We start from the raw sequence: 27,530 nt of genomic DNA, 5'->3' as shown, positions 1-27,530 counted from the left end.
TTTATGGGTGGTTCCCTCACATGCGCTTGGTCCTTGGCCCCCAGAGGACCGCTGTGAGTTCCTGCCACAGCTCCGTTCCTCTAGATTGAGGGGCAGGGGGTTAGGGCCAAACTCTACAGTGAATATCTAGGGGACCCTTCGTCCACCGGTTCCCCTTCAAAGTCCAAGTGAGGCAGAGCCCCTGAAGGCATTATGCCCCTGGTTGGGCAGAAAGGACCAGAAGACACCTCCCTCCTGGAAACAGCTCTTTACTGACTCAGTAATACTATATCGCATGATATCATATATAGACAGAATTACATGGCATTGGGGGGGGGGGGCAGGTGGGAGTGCAAACCAGTTGCACATATTACAGGAAGGGAGGTGGCATTAAGGCTTTTGGAATGAGGACAGAGGCTATTCTCTGAGTCAGGGTGGGGAGGGGACAGCTCCAGACCCCCAGCCCAGGAGTGGTCGGGATCTGCCGAACACCAAGATAAGGCAGCTTTACCACAAGTTTAGCCTGTGGGCGGCCTTCACCCTGCTGGGGGAGCTTCCAGGGCTCCTTTCTGCCCTTGTGCACAGGAAGTTGGAGGTGACGAGGGATGGTGTCCTAGCGAGTCTCTTGTGGATGTTTGGGCCCTTCCCTCCTCGTCCAGTCTTCCCACCCAAGCCGAGAGGCCTCGGGCCATTCTGAGTCAGGGCAGGGTAAGGTCAGCAGGCAGCTGTGGGCAAGAGAGCCGGGGACAAGAGGGGAGAGCTGCTGTCGCCAGGCTTGGCCCTCCTCCAGCCTCCACAGAGCGGCCTGTCCCAGGAATGGAGCAGGCGGGCCAGCCTCAGATGGAGCAAGGGAGGCATCTTCACTCATGCCTCTGCCTCCCTTCTTCCAGCTTCCCAGCTGCTGGGCGCCACTCTGGGAGAATGTTCCAGGGCCTAGATAGTCTCCCCATGCAGATGAAGCTCCTGCTTGGATTTCTCCCAAGATGCTCCTGAGAGAAGGAGGCAAGGATGAAGTGAGGAATTTTCTGGAGACAAGAAAAAATTGCTGAACTCATGAGAGCTCGGTGCCCAGAGCCCGAGAATGTGACTCAGGTGGAGTCCCTCCGTCCTGTGTGAGCTCCCGGGACGCTGCTCCCATGGTCATGAGGAGAGCGTTCTGGTCATCAAATCCACCTTGTCCCTAGAGTTTGAACCACATCCCCTTCAAAGGTTTTCCTGGGTCTTTTCAACCGCTGGGAGCCACGGGGAACTGTTAGCTAGGCTGGTTCCGAAGAAGCTGGAGAGCCAAGTTGGTCAACAATTCAGAAATAGAGTTAAGACCTTCCTCCCAAGGTAGCCACCTCCCTGGCAGGCTCAGTCACAGGAGAGGGGGGTCTTCTCCTGCCCTCTCCTCCTGCCCAGCCAGGGACACCCAGTTGGCCCCCCTGGCCAGCAGGGAAATGTATGTGCGTGTGCGTGTGAGGGGCTGCTTTCTGTGGTACAGTCAGTACTGGGGAGCCCCGAGGTGCAGGGGCAGGCCAGGGAGAAGCCCCTTTGGGATCAAAGAACCACAACTGTCTGTAAGGGTGGCTTTCTGGGGTGGGGGCTTGCCATGCCCTGAGGCCCTTCCCGGCATTTGGTGCAGCAGTGTCTGGGCCTGGGGCCCTTAGTAGCGGCTCTGGCTTCCTGGTGGGCCTGGGGGCCCTGGGAGGCCAGGGGGCCCCTGGATCCCTGGTTCACCCTTAAGCCCCATGGGCCCCCGCTGGCCTGGTGACCCTGTCTTGCCAGCAATCCCTGGCTTTCCCTGAGGCCCTGAGGGCCCTGGAGACCCTGGGGGCCCCTCTGGCCCTGGGGGCCCCATGTCCCCTTTCGGGCCTGGCTGTCCTCTTGGGCCTCCAGTTCCAAAACTGCCCTTTGAGCCTTTGAGGCCTGGGAAACCCCGAAGGCCAACCGGTCCCCTTTCCCCCATGGGTCCTGTGTCTCCAGGCTGCCCCTGAGGACCCTGGGGTCCCGGGGGCCCCAAGCTGCCAGGGTCTCCTTTCGGTCCTCTGCTGCCACCAGGCCCTTTCGTGCCCGTGTCTCCTTTGAGTCCTCTTGGTCCGGGGGGGCCGGGGGCACCTAGGGTCAGAGAGAAGAAGGGAGAAGTCAGTCCATGACGGGCAGCTCTCACGAGGCTCTCCCACCAAGGAGACACAGCACAGGCCAGGCCACAGTGACAGCCTGAGGGTTAGCTAGACCCAAAGGCCAGGCCTGCCGCCTGCGAGCTCTGGGGGCTCGGGCCCATTATGTGACTTCCCTAAGTCAGCCGAACCACCTGTGAGGAGGGGACCCTGAGATAATGCGGGTTAAGTGTCTGGCAGGAGGTCTGGGGCACCGTGAGAACTCACTGTTCTGACTTCAGGGCTTGCCCATCGTTCCCCACGTGCACTCAAGCTGGGAACTGGGAGAGCTGAACAGCTCTGGGAAAAGGCCAACACTGGCCAGGACTGTCTGTCCCGGTCCGGAGGCCGCCTGGCCTTCTGCTTGAGTCTTTGACTCAACCCCCTGCCCGGCCCTCATCTCAGCCTCAGGCTTTTGCCCATGACCGTTCTGCATCTGGGGCCAGGGATGGAGTCAAGTGACACGGGGGAGGAAAACCAAAAAAGTGAGGCAGGAGAAACAGACCCCTTGGCAGGGTTAGTGTGTGGGCACAACAGCCCAGAGAAAGGATGGCTCCTCCAGGAGGCCCACCCTGACCACTCTGAGCTCCTGAGGCTGCCACTTGCTGAATCTTTCAATTGACGTGTGGAAAAAGAAGTCACCGTACCGTGGAAGCAAACCCTCAGTGCCTTTCTGGTAGACCCTGCTAGACTATGGAGCCTCTGGAAGAGACTGAGGGCCACAGCTCACAGCCCCTGCCCTGGGCATGGAGCCTGGCACATGGCAGTGAAAACTCAGAATATGCTTGAAAAGAATGATTCACCAAATAGCTGTGGACTCCTTGCTCCCACCTGGCTCTGGCCTAGCGCCTGGGGGAGAGGCCAAGATGAAGACATGGTCTGTCCTTAAAGAACCCTTCTTAGTTCCCAAGCCAGGGGTTGGAAGACTTCAATATGCTTCTGACTACGTAGCTCTGAGAGTCACCAGCTCCCAGAGCTATACGAACCCTCAGGGCACAAAGCAGAGTGTGGCCGTTGCTCTGCCCCAAGGCATCTCTGAATTCCTGGAGGAAAGGGGACTCGTTGGCCTCATGAGGATCATGCAGCAAAGGCACAGCAGAGACCTGGCTTTTCTCAGTGGTCTCAGCAAAGGGTACTGGTACAGAATTCTCCCTGAGAATTCTGCTGCTGCATCATTCTTGCAAAAGACTTCTGGCATTTTCAAGCTAGGTGAGAGCCAGTCCAATTCCTGCCTTTCACAGAGGAGGCAACTAACACCCAGAGAGGTGAAGCAGTCCCCTCAGGGGCCCCTGAGCGGAAACCAGAACCCAGATGGGCCTCTCAGAGAGGAGGGATCCTGCAGCCTGGAGCAGGGAGCCCTGCCAGTGGCCATGACCCAGGTCTGCGGTGTCCGGGCTCTGCCCCAGCTAATGAAGATGCCACTGCTGTTAATCCTGGCTGATGCTACCTGCTTACGCCTCCCCCGTCCCCAGCACCCTCTCCCCACTCCCCACCCCTGTTGCTCCCTGTGGGTCTGCTTCCCAGAGGGTTCTGTGGATCAGTGAATACGGTCCTCTTAAGCTCTAAACTGGGATCTAAACGGGAAACTGGAGCCCAGACAGAGTCAGCCCCACGAGGGCCAATAAAAACCTTCCAGCCGTTCCCTGCCCCCGCCTGCCCATGCCCACCCCCCCCCCCACAGGGGCATGCAGCCCTGTGTGGGCTCGGCTCACGTGGCGTGCCAGCTGCACAGGCTGGGATTCCGTCATGGGGCCAGCGGGGGCAGGGGTGGGGTGGCTGGCGGTGCGGCGGACCCGCCAGGGAGCAGCCAGGAGGCAGGACCTGCTCTTCGGTCTGCAGAGGCCCCTGGAGCCCCCCCAGCCGCCTCCCCCCACCACCCGCACTAGGCAGCTGGAACAACCTGGTACAGAGAGGTGCCCACCAAGGGACTGCCTCCCCCAGCCTGGCAGGACTTGCTGGGAATCGGCAGAGCCATGGCGCCGGTCTCCGCCCCAGCTCTGGCCTTGGCACCTGGGCCTGCTGAGGTTGGAAAAACAGAGCCATTCAGAGGTGGAGGGGCCCCTGGAGGATGGGTGGATGGGTGGATGGGTGGGAGTCAGGGGGCCCTGGAGCCACGTTGGGCAAATTCCTGCCCACTCTGGAGCTCAGGCCCTCATGGATAAAATTGAGAGTTGTACTTCAGTTCCTGAGGGCCCCTGGAGCTTCCCCCCCCCACCCCTCCCCCTGCCTCTGTCCTTGCCCTCTGGCCTGCTTCTTTGGGCTCACCCACTGCCCGCCCCAGGACACAGCTCCCCGGTTCTTCATTCTCTCCCCTTACAACCACTTCCGTGGCTTCCTCTCTTGTCCCCAGGGTGAATGGGTCCACGATCCCCATTTCCAGCGTCGACCCAGGAAAAGCATGAGAAGTCTCATCCCGACGAAGTTGCCCTGCTCTGAGCAGCCCCCAGGTCCAGTGGGAGCCCCCTCACTCTCTCCCCAGGACCCCGGCCTGCCCGTGTCGTCTGCATCAGGTGCCCTCTCCGCCCTTACTCGAGGGGCAGAGCAGCTAGCTGCGAGGGTTGCCAGGGGTCTCTATGCCAGCAGTGAGGGAGAGAGAGAGGGTGAGGCCCTCTCTTCTGCCCCTTCCCACCCGCCCTCACGGCCTCCTCTTCCTGGGGAAGCTCTTGGCGGCTTCCCTGGATGGGGAAGGCCGGGGTCCACATGCCCTGGCGGAAGGTGTGTGCAGAAGCCTGGGTCACACGACGCACCTCACTGCCCCAGGAGTGCAGCCCTCAGCACGTGTGGAAGGAGAACTTCAGGGAAATGGGTGACCTCACTTTCCATACCCCTCCCCATCGCGGCTGGCACCACTGACCCCATCTCTGAGCACATGGAAAGGGGTCCTAGACAGTCACTTTGAGGACATCCGGTGGGGTGGCCTCGTCTGGGGCTACTGACAGGAGCCTCTGTTGCAGACAAGGCATCAGGGGCCAGTGACAACCCTGCGACATCCCTGCCCACTCTCTGACTTCTCTGGGACCTGCCTTCTCTCGGAGAAGGGAAGGGCAATGAGAGTGCCAGCATCTGTCTACTGAGTCTCTCCTGTGTCCTTTGTATACTGAAATTGTTGTCCCATTTTACAGATGAGACAATGTGGTGCAGAGGGTGACATCTTACCCAAGATCATCGGCCAGTAAGGGGTAGAGACAGGACTCAAAGCCGGGCCTGAAGCTCTGAAACCCATGCTCTGTCCCCCTACCCTGCTGCCTCGGGTCCTCATTACCCTGTGGCCGGGCTCCTGGCCCTTTCCCCGCCCCCGCCCTGCCTGTCCCAGGGAGGGTCCACACAGTGTGGGGAAGGGTAACATGAAAGGCTGTCTTCCCCAGGTAAGCTGGTCCCTCCCAGCCATGAATCATGCTGTGGGACCTGGGTCTAGCCTGGGAGGAAGTCAACAGCCCTGGCTTTCGTCGTTAGCTTAGGGGCAAGGAATGTGGACAGAGGTTGACAGAGTATCTGCTCTGCGGGAAGGCGGGAAGGCGTGCCACTGACACAGCCCATTATCAGATCGGGATACCAGCACGGCTGCAGGGCAAAGGAGGGGAGGGCTCAATCCTGCTCACGGCGGAATTCAAATGCTGTGGGGAGCGTTTAAAGCAAAGGAGGAAAGTGAGCAGTGTGGCTGAGGGGCAGGGTTGTGGGAGAGGAACGGAGCACCCTGGAGTCCCGGGGAGGCCCATAATTACTCAGGAAGCCGGGGACTATAATTAGGCCATCCTGGCCCATTAGGGTCGAGCCACAACTGACTGCATGTCTGGGACAAGTAGGTGGTCTGCACTGGGAACCCGGAGGAGGTGGAGGTGGGGGTGAGCAGAAGTACTGAGTCTGTCAGTGCCCAACACTCCCCACCCATGGGTGGGGTAATGCGTGGGCAGGAGGGGCCCGCAGTCCATCTCCCAGTCCAAAGCAACAGGCCAGCTTACGAGGACGGAAGGAAACAGAAACGGAATGGGCGACTGTTGAAAGGCCATGGAAGGAAGGCACACTGGCTTGGGCTTTGGGGGACCCTGGTTTGAGTCCCAGGTCTGGTATTAACCAATTGGATGCCTGGGTAAGTCTCTGTCCCTCTTGGGACCTCAGACCTCCCTCTGTTCAGTGAATATACTGGCCTAAGTCAGGGACTCTCAATACCGGCTGTTGTTACCTGAGGAACATTGAAAAAATGACAATGGACTTCCACTTCTGTGATGCACTAGATTGTAACAGACGAAACTTCCCACTGAGAATAATCCGAATCATCAGATCAAATACCAAGACATACTCCTGATGGCTTTGGAGGGAGATCAAAGGCCAAAATCACAGGGAGAAGGGAGGCTCATGGAAGTCAGCCTGGCAGTCTTTGGCACTTTCCTTCTCAAGGCATTTGTTGATGAGTGATCAGTTTGAGCAGAGAAGCTGAGAAGCCAAACGAAACGCTGCAGCCATCAGGCTGAGAAGCTGAGTAGGGCTTTCAGTGGCTTCACTGGGGCTGGGGTGGAAGGATGCCAAGATTCAGGAGAAGAGGGGATCGTGTGTGCAATTGCACAGGGCAGAGAGACTGAGCAGAGCGTTCAGCTTCGTTCATTTAGTCTTATGGTGCCGGGGAGACAAGAATTGGCGTTCAAGACAGACAAGGTGATAGGGCCCTAGTAAACGCTCCTCCAGGACCAAGTGCTGTGAGCATGAGTGTGTATCAGAAATAGGCCAAACGTCACCTTTCTTGCCCACCCTCTGCTTCTAGCCTTGTTTATGCTTTCATTCTGCCTTCACTGAGCAAATGTTTCCTGAGTGCCTTCCAAGAGCAGGCACTCTGCTGGGTACTTGATGAGGGAGACAAGTAGCCCATCATCAAGAAAATTAGATTCAGAATCATCCCTTAAATTAGGGCAGCCTTTTATATTTTATAAAAATTGTTCACACCCACTGTTAACAATGATATTCACAACTACCCCATGGGATATAAGCAAGGGAGGTATTAATATTCCTATTTGTGGATGAGGAAGTTGAATTGAAAGTAGCTAGTGGCCAAAAGCCTTATCCAAGGTCACTCAGCTAATAAGCAATGATGGTTTCCTGTTTTCAATTTCCAAATAATAGTCCTAGCACAGACGCTGTCTAACACAGACACAGAAATCATCCTACAGAGCAGAAAGAGAGAAATACTCTTTTTTTTTTTTTTTAAGTTTACTTATTTACTTTGACAGAGAGAGAGAAAAAAAAATAGCAGGGGAGGGGCAGAGAGAGACAGGGAGAGAGAACCCCAAGCAGGCTTCGCACTGACAGCATAGAACCCGACATGGGGCTCGAACCCATGAACCGTGAGATCATGACCTGAACTGAAACCAAGAGTTGGACGCTTAACCAACTGAGCCACCCAGGCGCCCCGAAGACAGAAATATTCTATGAGAGGCACACACACTAGGGAAGTACCACAGACTTTCTGTTGGGCAAGTTGAACTGGAAGAGGTCTCCGAGAACAGCTGGTCTTATCCTTTCACTTACCGATGAAGAACCAAAATAAAGTGATTCTGCCTCCAGACTCGGAGCAAATTAGAAGTCAGACTTCTTTCCCATGTAGTTTAAGGGCTCCAGCCCTTCGGTCAGCACTTGGCACCTTCCACACTGGCTGTGGCCCTTGCTGTCCCAGCCCGTTTATTCTAGAGAGCAGCTCAGTTCCAGCCTGGGGGAGACCTCACTGCCAGCTCCCACATGAGAGGCTGTCAGCACCTGTCTATGCCTGAAAGAATGAGTAACAAGCTCCTGTAGGAAAGGGTGCACAATTTTGTACCTGAAATTTTCTCTCAGATGAGAAAGGTTTTACATGAGGTGCTTCAACAACCATGACGAGTTTGAACAGAAATTCAGAGGTTGAACCAAGAGTCAGATGTAGCTGAAACAAATGTCTTACCTTGCTCTCCAGCTAAGATGAGGTCCTCAGATGAGGACTCTGTCATTATTAGGACAGGAACAAATATAAATTCCCATGCCTCTTGTTGGGTTATACTTAGAATGGGGTTCTTAAATGGTTCCCCTGCCAACACTTTGAGCATCATCTCATCTCCCTCTTTGCAACTCTCTGCCCCACACCCTACACCTCGGCAGGACCTGAGGGGAGGTGCCTTTTTGGTATCTGAGAGCTTACGCTCTCAGCGTCTCCTCTTCTGGCCGCACCCTGAAAGTGCGCACCTCAGAGCCATGACAAGGGGTCAGAATTTAAAATCACAGTGTGACCTTGAGCTCGTGCCTTAACCTTTCCCAGTCTCAGGTCACCTTCTTGTAAAATAAAGACACTGCCTTGTCTACTGCACAAAGGTTGTTGTGAGGCTGAAACAAAACGAAGTCTGTGAATGGGCTTTGTCATTGGGAAAGCTTTATATTTCATTGGTTCTTAGGCTGAACGCAACAAAAATACAGAGGATAAACTGCAAGAACCCCCTGATAATGCCTTTTCTAGAACAATGCAGCCTAGAGGATGTATCCTAGAGCTACATATTTTAGACAAAATACTGGGGGGATGTTTCAGTTACCCAAGAAACATTCAGTACTTGGCTTTGTTGCAAAAATATGACAGCAGGTCAACAAGATGTACTTCCATCCCCCCCAACACCACCAATTTAGATTGAATAAAAAATTAACCCTCGTGGCAGTAGAAATGCTCAATGATGTAAAATAAAGGCAATATAGGTTTGAGACTAAATGATTAAAGCAAAATAGAGAATCAGAGAGGTTGGCTCCAAGTCTGTGCTCTGCAGAGAGAACAGAGCTGTCTGGGATTGTGGGGCCCTCCCTCCTTCCTCCTTAGAGCTCCCCTAGATTATCAGGCCCAGATATTTGCCCCCCTCCCCCACCAAATGTAAGCCATAAATTCTGGAACTGGCAGATCTCAGTGGCTAACTAATTTTATTCTCTAGAGCCAAGATTGGTTATATTTTCAGGTCGAACCCTCTTCCTGCAAAGACACACAATTCCTTGGGAAGGGTCCAGGGAACCTGGGTAGAGCCATCCAGATTCCTAGTATAAACAAATTCTGATTAGGAGTCTTTGGGACTATTTTCCAGGAGAAAAATTGTTGGAAATACTGCTGTGAAAGAGTAGAATGAAAAAGTAATAGCATTTGTTGGGGATTGAATTGTGTCCCCTCAACATTCATAGGCTGAAGTCCTAGCCCCTGGGGAATATGACCTTCCTTAGAGACAGGGACTTCACAGAATCAATTTTTTTTTAAATTTTTTTTAACACTTATTTATTTTTGAGACAGAGAGAGAGCATGAACAGGGGAGGGTCAGAGAAAGAGGGAGACACAGAATCTGAAACAGGCTCCAGGCTCTGAGCGGTCAGCACAGAGCCTGACGCGGGCTTGAACCCACGGACCGCAAGATCACGACCTGAGCCGAAGTCAGATGCTTAACTGACTGAGCCACCCAGGCGCCCCAGAAGTAATCAATTTTAAATGCAGCCATTAGGTAACCCCTACTCCAATATGACTGGCTTCCCGAGGAAAAGGGGAAACTGAACACAGAGACAGAAATGCACAGAGAGAAGATGAAGAGATGAGGGAGAAAAGGGCCATCTATCAGCCACCGCCTGGAACAGAGCCTTCCCTCACGGCCCTCAGAAGGACCCAACCTTGCTGACACTCGAACTCAGACCTCTGGCCTCCAGAGCTGCGAGACAGTACGTTTCAGTGGTTTAAGCCACTCAGTCTGCGGTACTTTGTAACAGCAGCTGGAGCAGACTAATACAGTGCTCATTTCAGAATGAAATCCTCATAAGCAGAAGCCATAAAGCATGATTTGAAGGAGTGGGCCAGGCAACCCACCTTTGGTATGGAATCTAGAGGTAGGCTGGGGATGGAGGTTCCCCACGGGGAAGAAGAGGTCAGCCCCTTGCTGGGGAAATTGATGGGGACTAGACAGGAGTGCACTGCAGAAACTACACTGGGCAGATTGCTGTCACCAAGAAGCAGCTGCTTCAGTTGCTCAGGTGCTTTTAGAGGCACAGGGTTATGTGACTTTGGAGAAGGCTGTTCAAGGCAGCTTGCAACTATGGATCTGAACTGCCTTGAATTTGAATCCTGTGTCCATTCCTTGACAGCTGGGTGAACCTGGCTAGACCTCATGTGGTATCCAGTTCTTCACTGCAGGCTTTTTGGGTTCACGGTTTCAGGGATCGTGGGAATGAAAGGAGATAATGTGGATGCCATAGGCTTCCCCCATGATCTTTGCGTGCGTTGCCCCCTCTACCTGGAACCCTTCTGTTCATCCATGCTGACCCTGCTATATCTAACTTATTCCTCCTTCTTTTTCAGGGGTCTCAGTTCAGATGTCACCTCTGATGGTTAATTTCATGTATCAACTTGACTGGGCCATAGGGTGTCCAGATATTTGGTCAGACATTATTCTGGGTATGCCTGTGAGGGTGTTTGGGGATGAGATTAATATCTGGATCAGTAGACTGAGGAAATCCCCAATGTGGGTGAGCCTCACTCAGTCAGTTGAAGGCCTTGATAGAACAAAAAGCCTATGGGGAACCTGGGTGGCTCAGTCGGTTGAGTGTCCGACTTCAGGTCATGACCTCAGTGCCCATGAGTTCGAGCCCCGCATCAGGCTCTGTGCTGACAGCTCAGAGCCTGGAGCCTGCTTCGGATTCTGTGTCTCCCTCTCTCTCTGCCCCCCACCCCCACCCCCGCTCACTCTCTGTCTCTGTCTCTCTCAAAAATAAATAAAAACATTAAAAAAAAAATTTTTTTTTTAAAGCCTAAGAGGGAATCCCTCCGCTCTTTCCTTCCTTTGGGTTTGAACTGAAACCATTGGCTCTTCCTGGGTCTTGAGGCTGCCAGCCTTCAGCCTGCAACTACACCATCAGCTCTCCTGGGTCTCAGGCTTTTGGACTCAGATTGGAATTAAACCACTGGCTCTCCCAGGTCTTTTGCTTGCTGACTCACCCTGCAGATCTTGGGCTTTGCTGGTTTCTATAAGTATGTGAGCCACCTCCTTCAATCCCTTATAGTAAATCCATTTCTTTCAGACATCCTAATGGACACAGGATATATATATCCTGCTGGTTGGTTCTGTTTCTCTGGAGAATCCTGACTAATACAGATTGTGGTACCAAGAGCAAGTATAAAGGAACAGAATTTTAAAGATGAATGTTCTAAATTGATCTGGGATTTCTGGAACTGACTCTAATTTAAGATTTAAAGATACTAATGACTTTATTTCTAGTAGTAAAGACAGCCTGATAGCCCAAGGCATGATCTGGCAACAAAGACATGCAAAGTATTGGGGACTGACACTTTCGAACATTTTTTTGTCAAAGTAACGAGTATAATGAGATTGGTTGCTCCTGATGTTACTGGACAAAGTGAGGCAATAAAAAGTTGACCTTGGGGATTCAAATTCCCAGCTCAAGTGTCACATAAATGAGCTGAAGGCTTCCATGTCTGCCCTGAATGAGACCCTTATTTCCTGTGGCCATGGGGCTGAGGTTGCTGCAAACCTAACTTGCCATCTCATCCTGTAACTGGCTGAATCCCCAGCTTCCCGGGGCATCCACTCTTAAAGTAAAGGCATTCGCCGGGAAGCAATGGTATCCTGAAAGTTGGAATGGGGATATGTGCGAAGACCTTGATGGAGCTGGGGACACTAGACCCCTAAATTCTGATAAGTCATCTTTGACAGCGGAAGCAGTTCCCCCACACCCAGTAAAAGTGGCCTCTCAACCCCTGTCTGAAGCCCTCATGGCCTGAGGAAAGGGCAGTGGCCTGCCCTGAGGCACCGCCAAGCAAGACAATGATGATTCTCCTGAGGACCCACCGCCACCACCCCCCTTTGCTTCTAGACCTATAGCTAGACTCAGTTCTCGGCAGGCCCTTGAAGGTGAGGCACAAAGTGTGACCCATGAGGAGATGTGCTACACTCCAAAAGAACTACCTGAGTTCTTAAATTTATACAGATAGGAATCTGGGGGATATCTGTGGTAATGGATCCTAAAGGTGTGGAGATAATGGTAGAAGGAACATAACATTGCATCAGGCAGAATTTATTGATAGGGGCTCACTAAGCAGGGATTCTGCATCTAATATTGCATCTTGGGGAGTGAGAAAGGCTCTAACAGTTAGTTTGGTTGGTTGGCTGAGACATGGGCCAAAAGACCCACAGTGAGTGAGTTAGAAATGCTGGATCTCATTGGTTTTATGTAAAGAAAGGGATTCAAAGAATGAGAGAAGCTGGGACGTTGGAGTGGATTTGTCATCTGGGACCTACTCACCCACCCTGGGAAGGTCCAGAAGACGTGCCTTTCACCACGACTGTGAGAAATAAATCTGTAAGGAGAGTCTTAGAAGCCTTGAAGAGTTTTCTGATTGCTCTCTTCTGCAGGCAGACCGTACAGGGGGAACTTTTGTCACTCAACTGGGAAACCTAACCATAATGGGAGTGATTGGGTCTCGGGGTGGCAGATACCTAACGGTGGCACTCAACTGGCCAACACAAGGAGAGCATGGATACTGTAATAGCAAAGTCGACACGGTGACCAGAATAGGCTGACATGCACAGACCCGTGGTGTTAGCTAGTGATCGTGGTGTACCTAGAAGTGAAATAGATAGGAAGCCTACTAAATTCTTACTTGTTTTGTATAAGCAGAGAAGTTCCAGGTCAAGTGAATAAAAGTCTAATCCAAATCATAAAAATAGCCATGGCTCCTCAGTCAATTCTCAGACTTGAGCCTGTTTACAAATCCAGAACTACTTGAATGAAAGGGAAGCTGGGTACCCTTGAGGAAGGACCCTAGTATTTATACTGTTAATCTTCCCAGCCTTCCCCAAGGGGACCTACACCTTTTTTTTTTTTTTTTTTTTTTACCAGGATAACTGTGCACCGGGGCAGAGAAAATAATCAGCCCTTCTGGGGACTACTAGACACTGGCTCTGAACTGACACTGATTCCAAGAGACCCAAATGTCACTGTGGCCCTCCAGTCAGAGTAGGGGCTTATGGAGGTCAGGTGATCAACGGGGTTTTAGCACAGATCTGTCTCACGTGAGGCCCACTGGGTCCCTGAATTCACCCTGTGGTTGTTTCCCCAGTTCTGGAATGCATAATTGAAATAGACATCCTACCTACTAGCTGGTAGAATCCCCACATTGGTTCCCCAGCCTATGAAGTAAGGGATATCATGGTGGGAAAGGCCAACCAGAAGCCACTAGAATTGCCTTTACCTAGGACAATAGTAAACCAGGGGTACCTGGGTGGCTCAGTCAGTTGAGTGTCCTACTTCTGCTCAAGTCATGATCTCATGGTTCGTGACTTCAAGTCCCGCATCAGGCTCTCTGCTGTCTGTCAGCTTGGAGCCTGCTTTGGATCCTCTGTTCCCCCCCTCTCTCTACCCCTCCTTTGTTCGTTCTCTCTTTCCAAATAAATCAACCAATATTTATTTTTTCCTATATATATCTATAAAGGAAAATTGTAAACCAAAAGCAATACCACATTCCTGAAGGGACTGAAGAGATTGGTGCCCCCATCAAGAACGTTAAATTTGCCCATTTGACCTGTGCAGAGGACAGGTGGATCTTGGAGAATGACAGTGCATTTTCATAAGCTTAGCCAGGTTGTGACTCCAATTGTAGCTCCTGTACCAGATGCAGTCTCATTACTTGAGAGAATCAACACATCCCAGATGCTTTTTTGTCCATACCTGTTCACGAGGCCCACCAGAAACAGTTTGCTTCCAGCTGACAGGACCAGCAATACACCTTCACACACCTGCCTTGCGGGATCTCGACTCTCCAGCTCTCCATCATACTTTAGTTCACAGGGAACTTGACTTCCTTTCTCCCCCACCAGATATCACGCAGGTCCACTACAGTGACGATATTATACTGATTCAACCTAGCGAGCAAGTAAGTTGTAGCTCACTATTTCGAAGACATTCGTGGGTCAGAGGGTGGGGAATAAACATGACAAAAATTCAAGGGCCTTCTACCTCAATGAAATTTCTAGTGATCCAGTGATTTGGGCCTGTTGAGATATCCCTCCCAAGGATAAGCTGTTCCATTTGGCTCCCTCCTGAAATCAAAAAAGAGGCCCACCTTGTGGGCCTCTTTGGATTTTGGAGGTAACATATACGTATTCCTCACTGGGATGTGTTGCTCCAACCCACTTATTGAGTGACCTGAAAAGCTGCTGGTTTTGAGTGGGGCCTCAAGAAACCCCGCTCTGCGACGGGTCCAAGCTTCCGTGCAAGCTGGGCCATATGATCCAACAGATCCAATGGTGCTTAAAGTGACCGCGGCAGATACGGATGTTGTTTGGGGCCTTTGGAAGACCCCTATGAGTGACTTGCACTACAGACCCTTAGGATTTTGGAGCAGAGTCATGCCATCCTCCGGGGATAACTACTCTCCTTTTGAGAAATAGCTCTTGGGCTTGAGTAGAGACTAGCAGAGGTCGCCATGTTACCATGAGACCTGAGCTGTCCCTCATGAACTGGGTACTCTCTGACCCACCAAGTTACAATGTTGGGCACACAGAGCCGCACTCCATCATCAAATGGAAGTGGTGTATATGTATTTAGGCCTGAGCAGGCCCTGAAGGCACAAGTAAGTTACATGATAAAGTGGTCCAAATACCCACGGTCCCCACTCCTAGTATACCACCTTCTCTCCCCCAGCCTGCACCTATGGTATTATGGGGAGTTCTCTATGACCAGCTGATAGAGGAGGAGAAGATTCCAGCCTAGTTTACCATTGGTTCTGCACAAAACGCAGGCATCATTTGAAAGTGGGCAGCTGTAACATCACAGCCCCTCTTTGGGACATCTCCAAAGGGCAGTGGTGAATGAAAATCCTCCCAGTGGGCAGAACTTCTGGCAGTGTACCTGGCTGTCGTGTTTGCTCAGAAGAGGAAATGGTCAGACATGTGATTATATACTGATTCATGGGCCATGGCCAATGGTTTGGGTGAATGGTCAGGGATTTCCCACAATTGGAAAATTGGTTACAAGAAAAGTTGGGGAAGAGGTTTGTGAATAGTCCTCTCTGAAGGAGCAAAAAATGTGAAGGCCTTTGCATCCTATGTGAATTTTCTTCAAAGGGTAAGCTCAGCAGAGGAGACTTTTAATAGACGAGTGCATAGGATGACCTATTCTGTGGATACCAGTCAGTCTTTTTTCTCCAGCCACCCCTGTCATCACCCAGTGGGCTCATGAACAAAATGGCCATGATGGTGGGGATGGGTTCTATGCATGGGGTCAGCAGCATGGACTTCCAGTCACCAAGGCCAACCTGGCTACGGCTATTGCCAAGTGCCTAATCTGCCAACAGGAGAGACCACCAACAAATCCCCAATACGGCACCACTCCCCAGGGTGGTCAGCTAGCTACCTGGTGGCAGGTTAATTACCTTGGACCACTCTCATCATGGAAGGGGCAATGTCTTCTTACTAGAATAGAAATTTACTCTAGATATGCATTTTCCTTCCCTGCATGAAATGCTTCTGCCAAAAATACCAGACAGAATGCATTATCTGCCATCATGGTATTCCATGGTATTCCAACATAGCACTGCTTCTGATCAAGGAAATCACTTCACAGCAAATGAAGTGTGGCAATGGGCCCATGATCACAGAATTCACTGGTGTTACCATGGTCCCCACCATCTTGAAACAGCTGGCATGACAGAAGGGTGCAATGGCCTTTGAAGACTCAGTTACAGCTCTAGTTAGGTGGCAATACCTTGCAGGGCTGTCTATGGTCTGAATCAGTGTCCATATGTGGTGCTGTTTCTCCGATAGCCAGAATTCACTAGTCCTGGGATCAAGGGATGGAGATGGGAAAGACTCACTCACTATTACCCCTAGTGACCCAGTAGCAAAATGTTTGCTTCTTATTCCCACAACCTTATGCTCTGCTGGCTTAGAGATCTTTGTTCCAAAGGAAGGAGTGTTCTTGCCAGGAGATACAACAATGATTCCATTGAACTGGAAGTTAAGACTGCTGCTTGGTCACTTTGGGCTTCTCATGCCTTTGAATTAATAGACAAAGAAGAGGTTATTGTGCTGACCACGTGACTGATCCCAACTACCAAGGAGAAACTGGACTATTACTCTACAATGGGGGTAAGGGAGAGCACGTCTGGAATTCAAAAGCTCCCTTAGGGTGTCTCTTAGTGCTACTGTTCCCTGAAATAAATGTCAGTTGAAAACTACAACAACCCAGACTAGGGAGGACTGGAATGGCCCTTCAGGAATGAAGGTCTGGATCACCCTACCAGGTAAAGAATAACAACCAGCTGAGGTGTTTTCCTGGGGCAAAGAAAATACAGACGGGTAGTGGAAGAAGGCAGTTATAAATACCAGCTATGACCATGTGGCCAGTTACAAAAATAAGGACTGAACTTGTCAAGAGCATTTCCCCCTTGGTGTGCTATAAATATATAAATATATATACAGCAAGTATCTTTGCTTTCTTCCCTCTCTTATCCCCTTATCATGTAACATAAAAAACAAAACATATTGACTTTAGGGGCACGTGGGTGGCTCAGTCAGTTAAGCATCCAACTCTTGGTTTTGTCTCAGGTCATAATCTCATGGTTCGTGAGTTCAAGCCCCGTGTCAGGTTCCGTCCTGACAGTGCTGACAGCCTGCTTGGGATTGTCTCTCTTTCTCCCTCTCTCTCTGCCCCTTCCCTGTTTGCTCTGTCTCAAAATAAATAAACTTAAGAGAATTAAAAAAAAAACAACAACACTGATTTTATATCACAGTATTTAAATATTGTTAACTTTATATCGTAGTATTTAAATTATGGGATATCCAGGGGGAAGAGTAAATATCTCTCAAGGACTTTACCTCCTCTTCTGGGGAAGGGTTTAGTATGATTTTGGTTGTACACAGCATACTCACATTATGAGCTTTAGGCAGAATTGTAACCTTGTTATTGTCTCCATTTGGGGATTAAGTATTATTTAAGGAGATGTGTATGGGCTTGACATGTGGTCAATTTTATGTGTCAACTTGAGTGGACCACCAAATGGCCAGACATTCTAGACATGTCTACAGGGGTGTTTACAGAAAAAATTAATATTTAAATCAGTACTGAGTAAAGCAGATTGCTCTCCACAATATGGTGGGCCTCATCTAATCAGTTGAAGGCCTTAATAGAACAAAAGGCTGACCCTCCCCTAAGTAAGAACGAATTCTCCTGCCTGGTGGCCTTCAAACTGACACATCCTCTCTTCCTAGTTCTACAGCAGCTTCCAGCCTTCTGACTCAAACTGGGACATCAGCCAAGCAGATTTTGGACTTGCCAGCTCCATAATTACATAAGCCAATTTTTAAAAGAATCTCTCTCTCTCTCTCTCCTGTTGATTCTGTTTTTCTGAAGAACCCTGATTAATGCAGGGATGAGATGAGAGGAGAAGAGAGCATCAGAGTGATGGGCATATGAGGGGCACATGGCTGAGAACACCAGTGACGGTGTGGGAAGACAGAAAACAGTTTCCAAGACGAGATTTGCCTATTTCTCTGTGTAGACCCAATCAAACAAACCCACATATGAAAATCCATATTTGGATGACAGGCAAAGTTAGGAGCCATAACACCTTTACAAGGGAGCCTTGTAAGTATGGCAGTCCTCCCTTATCCGCAGTGGATATGTTCCTAGACTCCCTTATATCGCCTTTCTTTCCTATGTATACTTACCTATGAGAAAGTGTAATTTATAAATTAGGCATTTTGTGAATGTCATCTCTCTCTCTCTCTTTCTCTCAGAATATCTGTTGTACGGCATTCACCCTTCTTGTGATGATGTGAGGCGATAAAATGCCTAAGTAATGAGATGAAGTGAGATAAATGATGTAGGCATCGTGACATGGCGTTTAGCCACTGTTGACCTTCTGAAGGCAGAAAGTGAACCCGCAGAGAAAGGGGGACCACTGTGTTTTTAAAGCTTCCAGTCGCCCTAGGCATTTGCTACAGGATTGGATTAGGCTACCAGGACTCTTGCCTGAAACCGGGTACTTCTGTGTCTGGCAAGATCACCAAGGCCCTCTGGGAGCTCCGTAGCAGGGCTGGCCCAGGTCGGGCTCTTACCTCTCAGGATGGTGACATTGCGAAGGATTTCTCCATGCCGCGTGTCCACAGCTTTCATCTCCTCCACGATCATGGAGAGGTTGCGGACGTTGAAGTCCAGCCGGGCACTGAGCAAGCTGAAGCGCTCCCGGAGCAGGTCTGTGGTGCCCAGCATGAGGGAGACGGACTTGTTCAGGTAGTAGAGCTCCTCGGCGTGGGTGTGGAAGCCCAGCGTGCAGGAGAGCCGCACGTCGTCCAGGTACTTGAGCATGCTGTGCACGTGGTTGTCGGTGGCGTTGATGTTGGTGAAGATGGTGCCGATCTCGATCTCGTGAGAAGCCATGCGTCCTTCTAGCGTCTCGAATCTCTCCACTGTGCGGTTCTGGGCATAGTGGGTGTGGTACTGCAGATCGTGCATGTTCTCCTCGTGGTCGTCCAGGAAGGACGAGATGTTATCCAGCTGTAGCTGCAAGCCCATGACCTGCAGCACCAGGTCGTGCATGCTCTCAGAATTCTGGCTGATGCGCTGTGAGGAGACCCCCAGGGTGGCCTGGATGTTCTTGACCGCTTCTCCGGTCTTGGCCGATGTGGTACGCAGGCTGCCGAAGAGCCGGGTGTAGTTTTGCCAGTCAGTGACAATCTTCTGGAGGGTCAGGGTCTCCTCATCAGTCTTCCGCCGGATCCCATGGATCCACTCTGAAGTCTGCCCAACAGTGAAGTTGATCTGGTGGACAGAAGCCTTGACATCATAGCACTCCTGGGTGAGGTCCTTCAGAGAGAGGTCCAGGCCAGCTGTGGTGGCCTGCCAGCCTCTCACCTGAGTGAGAAAGAACCCCAGAGACTGGTTGACCTGGTGGATGGAGAAGGAACAATTGCCCATCTCCTGGGAGATTTGACTGCTGGTGGTGGAGAGCAGTTCATGGGTCTGAGAGGTCTGGTCCAGCTGGACCTCCTGGGCCAGAAGCATCTTCTGAATTCCTTCCAGCTCTTCCTGCAATTTTCTGATCTCTTGCTCCAGCTGCCCAGCCTCATGGCAGAAGGAACAATTGTTTGGGGCTTTCAGATCTTTAGGAGAAAGGGACAACATTTTGAGTTGCTGAAGGATCATGGGACAAAAGTGGCTTCTTTAAATATTTCGGAGCATAATGAATTGTCAAGTGGCTTCCTGTTCCCTCTTCCTATCCTAAGTCTGCTATGAAATCCTTTATGGAAAAATCTTGCCATTTCTATGAGATCTTATTTTGACCAAATGTCTTTACTATGACTTGAAATGTAGAATTTGGGACATTTTTTTTTTTCCAACTCACCACCAAATTCTCGAGAACATATCTTCATAACTTTTTGAAGGTTGCCAAGAACTGCCCATTTAAACTTTATATTTCTCCAAACACTTTTATATTTGCTATCTTATCAGTACATTTATGGGGAAAAGATGGTACAGGGATTATTTCTCCCATGTGTCCGATGAGAAATGAGGCACAGAGAAGATGCCTGCCAAACATCACTCAGCCTGTACTTTCTCTTTCCATCAGGGCAGACTACCTCTACCCCTTCTATTATGGCTCCTCTGTCTCTGCCTCAGAACGAGAATGTCCCTAGCTAACACAGGAGATAGACAGCATCCTGAATTGTGCACACTTTACGGCAGTAGTGAGGCAAGGGCAGACTTGCCAAGAGGCTTCGGAAGATCCTGAAAATAATCTCAGATACTTGAGAATAACTGGGAAATGTCTCTGGGTTCCTTCTCTGCCTCCTAATGCTTTACAAAGTCTACCTCCAAGCCTTCTCTACCTGTAGGCTCTGGCTAGATCTGTACCTCACACAGAAACCCTGGCCCCAGTCCTGGGTGAAACCCAGGGCAGCCGCCCACTCGGGATGAACCAGGAGGCAAGGAGTCATAGCTGCCCTTTCCTCGTGCCTAGAGGGTGGCTTAAGGCTTCCCTGCTCCAGGGCACCATGGTCTGGGGGGAGGGGGGGACACTCACCCCTCCCCAATTAACCCTGGTCTTCCATCATTGTCATTAGCACATCTGGACACTGGACACTTACCCAGGCCTTGCAGATTTTCCTGCATGGACATCAGCTTCTTGTCATAGATGGCCTGGGCCAGGGAGATGTCTTCAGAGAGAGAGTCCACTTTCCTGAAAACTATATGGGAAATACAGATGAGAAACTGGGGCAGGGTCTTAGCTCAGAGAAACAGCAGTCTTTTGGTAAGAAGGTATTTTTATCAGCCTTTCTGCAACCAAAACCATTCATCCTTCTACAGGGCTTTTCAGTGGTGGTAAGGGAAGATGCTTCTTATGGCCAGAGTTCACACATTCTATATCCATTTAGATCTATATCTGTTTAAACATCTCTCTTAAATATATATATGTATGCATATGTGTGTGTGTGTGTGTGTGTGTGTGTGTGTGTGTATATAGTTGCCAAATCATTTATATAGAGTATGATACAAACATTAAAAGTTTGTGTGTGTGTATATGTGTGTGCATATATATATATATGTATATATATATCCTTGTGCCTACATATATATATGTGTGTGTGTATATGTATCTATCTCCATCCCCATCCAGATTTTAAAACTAGGGCCTGACCCCCACAGGATAGAATAGGGAAAATTAAGAAAAAAATGTAAAAAGAATATAAAAACATTCTTAATCCTACCACTGAGAGATAATAGCCATCAATATCTTCATGCATCTCTTAGACTCTTACTTATCTCCATAATCATTCTATAGCTACATAGATATAGGTATACTCTTCTAGAAAACAACAGAAAAAATGGAATGTTCTGAACATCTCATCTGTTTTCTTTCATTTTGCATCACTAGTGTCATGTCATGGACATTTTCCCATTGAGGTTTAAATCACCTTAAAATCATTACTTTTAGGGGCATCTGGGTGCTTAAGCACTGACTTCAGTTGCTTAAGTGTCTGACTTCAGCTCAGGTCATGATCTTGGGCTCTGTGAGTTCGAGTCCCACGTTGGGCTCTGTGCTGACAGCTCAGAGCCTGGCGCCTGCTTCGGATTCTGTATCTCCCTCTCTCTCTGCTCCTCCCCCGCTCACACTCTGTCTCTCTCACTCTCAAAAAAAGAATAAATGTTTTAAAAAATATTTAAATCATTACTTTTAATGCTTGTATCATACTCGATATAAATGATTTGGCAATTATATAAAAATCTCCTGTGGTTGGGGGGACACCTAAGCCACCCCCCTCCGAGCCTACAAATAAAACTTGATATGTAAATATGAGTAACACTTGTTCCTAGAAATAATCCTTATATTTGGTGGTTGTGTGTATATGGTTATTCTCTTAGAATGAATTGCTGGAAGTAGAATAAATGGGTCAAAGGGCATTAATATTTTTTAAGTCTTTGATACATGTTGCCAAACTGACTCCTAGAAGAGGATTTATCAGCTTACACTGCATGGGGAGTCTCACCCCCTTCTCAGGGGTCAGTGCTGGCCGGTGATTAGAGCACATCTGAGCAGCAGCAGGATTCCTGGCTTTCTCTAGCAAGTGTCTGGCTGGACGAGGAAGTGAGAGGAGGGCCCGGATTGGACGGAGGTAGACCATATGTTTCCCACAGAGCCTAGGAAGGTAAGTGCACAGGGATGGAACGAACTCCGCCAAGAGAGCTGGGTCATGCAACTTCTCGTCCACACTTGCCTCAGATTTGCAGGGTGACTTCGGGCAAGTCAATTAACCTTTCTGGAGCTCAACCGAATCATCTGTAAGGCAAGTCTGAAGCTAGATGACCTCTAATGTTCTTCTCAGCTCCAAAATGCCATGATTCCAACTTTTTTTGGAATCTCTGGGCTTTAATATCGTATGTCTGAGAGCTGTTGAGACTTAATTAGTAACAGTGACAAGTTGAGAGGTCCTAGGAACAGTTCTATGCCATTTTATTACACTAGCACTTAGAGTTTACAGTATTCGTCATTCCATTTGAGTCTCCCCCGAGTTAAAATCCCTTGTATAGATAGGGAAAGAGAGGTGCAGACTTTGATTCTTATTCTAATGCTTTATAAAGTCCCCTCCAAACCAATAGCCAAGGGCTCATTCATATAATTCACCTTGTTCATTTCTTCACAGAGGGTTTCATGATCTGTAATTACATACTGTTTTCCTTACTTTTTAGATCTTTTTTTTTTCTCATCTTTTCAAAGTTGAGTCTTATAATTATACTAAAAAGAGTATACGTGTATAATTTATAAATAAATAGGCATATTTTACAGGTGTGAGATTATCGGGGTTTTTCTTTTCCAATATTTAATTGTAAAAATTTTCAAAGAGTAATCAAAAGACTTGTACAATCCTACTTGCACAGTAGGCAGTAATGTATCAACTGCCTACATTCTATAATTAACATTTTACTATAGGGTGCCTGGGTGGCTCAGTCATTAAGCATCTTACTTAGGCTCAGGTCATAACCTCATGGTTCGTGAGTTTGAGTCCCACATCGGGTGAACTCAAGCCCCCCTCCCTTCAGGTGAGCACGAGCCTTGCTTCAGGTAAAACATGAGCCCTGCTTCAGGTGAGCCCCACTTCTCTCTCTCTTTCTCTTGGCCCCTCATGGAACTGCCCCTTGTGGAATTCTCTCTCTCTCTCTCTCTCTCTCTCTCTCTCTGTCTTCTCTGCCCCTTGCTCACTTGCGCCCCCCTCTCTCAAAAAACAAAAAAAACAACAAAAAACCATTTTACTATATTTACTTTATTGTACATCTGTCCATTTTATCTTTTTATCCATTCACCTACCCATCTAATTTTTTGATGCATTTTAAATCAAATTTTTTTACCGATGGGGTGCACAGTCAAAAAAAGGTCACAGGTTACTGCTCTAGAAGGGCTGGCAAAGTAGGATCTGCATATGTAATCTAACCCAATGTCATTCTGTTGGAACATAGCCATCCCCATTCATTTTCATATTATCTCTGGCTGGTTTGGCTCCACAATGGCAGAGTGGTTTTGACAAAGACCATGTGTGGCCCATAAATCCTAAAATATTTACTACCTAGCCTTTTACAGAAAGTTTGCCAAACCGTGTTCCAGGTTATAATCCCCATAACGACAAGGCTTATGTTTTATTAAGCAGTGTATGCCCAGTGCCTAATACAGTTCTTGGCTTATAGTCTGCATGCAACAAATACTTGATTAAATGAATAAGTGAATTTTCATTTCCCTGCGAGGAAGACGGATTTTGCTCAATCCTCCAGACTTTATCCACAGTCCTGACCATAATGCCTTGACTAGGACCATCCACATATGTACTCACAAATCTCTAGTCATTCATTTGACAAATATTATCGAGCACCTACCAGCCAGGCCAGGACGGTGCCCAGCCCACCCTGCTCTGGGGACTTTGAAGGCCCAGGCTGGAGGCAAAAGCACAAAAGGAGACCTAAAGTTCTCCCTGGAGTCCCCAAATGCACTCCTCCCCCCCAATTATTACAATCTTCCGCTCATTCATTCTGGATCTTAGGGCAAAGCATTTCACCTCTCCAGGTATGTGGAACGAGGGCAGCCTCCGTTTCGGGGCTGGTTAAGATGACCCACGGATATCATGTATACGATGGTGCCTAGCAGCTGGTGGGCACCGATGACCGTCCATAGCTTCTGAAGTGTGGTCGTGCCTGTGTTCTGCTCTGGGCTCAGGTTTGTGGCTACCGGAGCTTTATTAATGGACCTGCAGGTGCTGGGAGCTGAGGCCCTAAAAAAGACCTGACCAGGAACCTCTGGAGGTTCCCTGATGTCCAGTGTGCCACCTCAGAATGGTGGCCCGCAGCTCCCCACCTCCTCTGGCCCAGGATTTTGGCTACTTTCTGAGAGGCCAAGCCCCGCAAAGTGATTTAGCAGGAAAAGGTGGGGCTGATCCAGGTGAGGGGCTTGGAAAGTTCTTGAAATCAATGGTCCTCCAACCTGGTTGCACTCTGGAATTAATTACCTGAGAAGCTTCTATAGTTTAGGCCTGGGTCCTACCCAGAGATTATGATTTCATTCATCTGGAGCCGGGAACCCTGCCATTAGGCATTTTAAATGCCTTTTAAGGTCCAGACAAAACTGAGAACTGCTCCCTCCGATGACGAAACGTAAGGGCCTCATCCTGGTGCTCCCTTTACCTGGCACAAAGTAGGCGCTCGGCTTGTGTTTGATTCCTCAACACCTTTAGGATTCCTGCATTATGACAAGAGTGTCCATTCAAGTCATTAACATGCTGACCTTGTGCCCTCAACCCAAGCGAGCCAGCGGCTGAATATCTTTAGCCAGGACTGGGACCAGGTGCTCCCATTTAGGGAGGCGCTCACTCTCAGGGTCACACAAGTGCGGGGGCGGCACCTGGACTGAGGCACCCCACCCTGCTCCTCACTTGTCTCACCTGCGTCCCGGCCTTGTCCCCAATATCTAGGCCACAGGAACAAGCAAACCTACTGGCTGCCCTTAGTAACATCTGGATTTTTTAAAATCTGACGCTGAGTGTAATGGGACTGCAGTGAGAAGCTGTCACATCTGTTCCCCTCAGTCTACCGTAAACTATTAGCATCCAGGAGGCAGGGTTGCCCGAACGTGGCTGTGCACCATCATCTGGGTTGGCTACCATGGTCATGCAAGCTGTAGTGCTCATGAGAGCCGCCAAACTCCAGGTCCCTGGGCTTCGCCTGCAGGACTCTCATTTCATAGGTTCCAGCGAGACTCAGGAGTTTGCATTTTAACAAATCCTGGGGGGCGATCCTGATGCAGGCAGGCATCCAACCTCACTTTGAGAAACACTCACAAAGACCATGGAAGGGGCTTAGACATTGCCAACAGAGCGATCTCAACCCTGGATGGACATTACCTGGGCTGGGGCACAGAATCGGTAGCTTTTAAAGCTCCCAGGTGATTCTCACATGGAGCTGGAACTGGGAACCATTGAGCTGGTCCTGTCCTGTCATTCTCCCAGCAGGAAAACAGACTCCCTAGAGGGCAAGTGCCTTGCTCAAAGCCACACGGCTACGAACTGACCGGAATTCAGGGGCCAGCCTTTGGAGTCTGAATCGAGCATGAAGATCCCCAGAAAGATGCTGGACTCCTAGACGCCACTGGGAGCCCGCACTCACCCAGAGAGGCCAGCACGGCCACGGCCACCAGGAGCAGGGCCAGGAAGAGATAAAGAATCCGCACCGACGTGTGCAAAGACAGGTTCTTCTGGCAGCGGCTGCAGCGGGGCCCCGGCCGGCCTGTGGGGGAACAAAGCAGACCAGTGGCTGAGGCTGCAGGCGAAGGGACAGTTTCGTGTTCCTACTCTGACCTGTCTCATCACATATCAAACCAGCCTCCAGGCAGGGAGTTGTTCTCCATTTTCATGTCTGCCCGTCTCCCTGTGTTTTCTCTAGGTGCTTGAGCTTTGAGAAATAGAAGAGACCAGAGTCGGGGTCTCCCAAGAACAGCCCCATGACTGCCACCAGTGTCCCTTATGGCAACATCAATCAGCCCATGGTGTGGGAAGACACCTCTCCCTGATGCATCGGCCTTACGATGGTACATAACACAGGGCAGTCAGCTTTGTTGCACCACTGGATGACCAACTTGTTTCAATTTGCCCCCGACTTTCCGGGCTTTAGCACTGAAAGTCTCCTGTGGTGGGAATTTCTCAGCATGGGGAAAACCAGTCACACACCCTGGGAAACCCCTCAGTCCCCAAACTTTTCGGGTAACGAACAGTTCTCCTGGAAATGGAACGAATGGTTCCAGTCCACCAGTTGGGTCCCTGGTATGGAAGAAGAAAGAAGCCAGGTGTTCTGGCTACTCGGGCACATGGCCAACGTCCAGGAGGCATGCAGTGATGTCCCCGGTTGTGACATTTCTAAGGCGGATTTGGCTTCAGCTGCATATTATGAGTACTGGGAATGTTTTAAAATTCCTGATGCCTCCTTTGCATTCCAGACCGAAAGAAATCAGAATTTCTGAAGGCTGGTCACAGGCATCCTGGCGTGGTTACAATATACAGCTGAGGTTGGGGTGCCTGGGGGTCTCAGTCGGTTGGGCATCCGACTTCGGCTCAGGTCATGATCTCACTGTTGGTGGGGTTTGAGCCCGGCGTCGGGCTCTGTGCTGACAGCTCAGAGCCTGGAGCCTGCTTTGGATTCTATGTCTCCTTCTCTCTCTGCCCTTCCCCTGCTCATGCTCTGTCTCTCTCTGTCTCTCAAAAATAAATAAATGTTATATATATATATAAAAAAAAATACAGCCAAGGTTGAGAACAGCTGCTCTAATCTAACCAGGACCCACTGAACTCTAAGTAACAGTTCAGGTGGCATTGGTTTCTGACACTATCCAAATGCTAAGGTGGGTCCTGTGGGCTAAGTGGTCGAACCACTTGGGTGGCATGGGATATGGTGAAGGGGACAGTTCTGGGCCAGCTAGAGGACGGGTCCTGGGGGAGATGGCAGAGGTCCCTGACAGGTCTCAGGAGGAGCCCTAGAGACAGATGTCACTTGTGTCAGACTTTGACATCATCCACACTATATAACCCAGGCCTATGCAACTCTGCCCTTCCCCCTCCAGGGAGCAATGGGGAAAGGATTTTGAAGCCATGTAGAGAGGCAAGTCAGCAGCCTGGGGGTGGGGGCAGGGAGATCAGAGGGCAGCCCTTACCCTCTTGTGTGCATGGGAAGGTCGGCATGTCCTCGTCGTCACCAGCCAGCTCCTCTTCTGTAACATACAACGCATCTCTGTCGCCGGTGGCCGACCTCACTGTGACGGAGCCAGTGCTGTCAGACCCGGGGCTGGAACCTCGAGCCATGCCCACCCCTCTCCAGCTGCCCAGTTCGTTTACAATCCCCACACCCCATGCCCACCCCCACCCTTGAGTACAAGTCAGCCCACCTGAGCTCCAGGTGACCCGGAGGAAAGGGGAAGGGGGAGGGAGAGAAGAATCGAGTGGCTGAGGAACTGAGATGTCGCAACACCTCTGGGCAAGGAGATTTCATGATCTCCCACAAGCCAGTAAAGATCCACAGGACAGCTCTGCTGCCTCCTTGCTCTGTACCTTGCTCAAAGCCCTGGGATGGAATCAGAAGGAATAAGCGCTGGTTGCCTGACCCCTCTCAGCATCCTTCCATTCCCTGGCACATGGTAACCCAAGCAGAATTCCTCTGCTCCACGGTCAAGTGTGAATCTACAAGACTCTGCATCCAGCCCAGCTGGGGGAGCTGCAGAAAGGAGGAAGTGGGAACAAAGAGAATACAGAATGGTGGAAATGGTCACAGACCTCTGCCTCACGTGCTGCCTCATCCGGGACCTGCCAGGGTGTGGAAGGGACCATGGGAGGAGCAGGTCTCCCTGGG

General features: G+C 50.0%; 1 protein-coding gene across 1 annotated transcript; it reads right to left on the bottom strand.

Annotated features, from left to right (window-relative positions):
* Positions 1–232: 232 nt before the first annotated feature.
* Positions 233–27,001, bottom strand: SCARA3 (scavenger receptor class A member 3). The gene is made up of 5 exons (XM_040464219.1): positions 26,839–27,001; positions 25,302–25,421; positions 20,246–20,344; positions 18,218–19,261; positions 233–2,076 (listed from the first exon to the last, which is right to left on the bottom strand). The coding sequence occupies exons 1-5, from the start codon at positions 26,984–26,986 to the stop codon at positions 1,625–1,627; spliced, it is 1,863 nt and encodes a 620-aa protein (XP_040320153.1). The 5' UTR covers positions 26,987–27,001; the 3' UTR covers positions 233–1,624.
* Between the last annotated feature and the right edge of the window lie 529 nt (positions 27,002–27,530).

Source organism: Herpailurus yagouaroundi, unplaced genomic scaffold, assembly GCF_014898765.1.
Source record: "Herpailurus yagouaroundi ecotype Mexico unplaced genomic scaffold, PumYag 28, whole genome shotgun sequence".
NCBI lineage: Eukaryota > Metazoa > Chordata > Mammalia > Carnivora > Felidae > Herpailurus > Herpailurus yagouaroundi.
This window is presented reverse-complemented; position numbering and strand designations above follow the sequence as displayed.

Bases quoted from the DNA above. Each gene is read 5' to 3' on its own strand.
- SCARA3 (XM_040464219.1), bottom strand. From the start codon at position 26,986: ATGGCTCGAGGTTCCAGCCCCGGGTCTGACAGCACTGGCTCCGTCACA. The intron at 25,422-26,838 runs GTAAGGGCTGCC...GTTCCCCCACAG, and splicing joins CTTCCCATGCACACAAGAGG to GCCGGCCGGGGCCCCGCTGC. The intron at 2,077-18,217 runs GTAAGAGCCCGA...CTCTGACCCTAG, and splicing joins CAATGTCACCATCCTGAGAG to GTGCCCCCGGCCCCCCCGGA.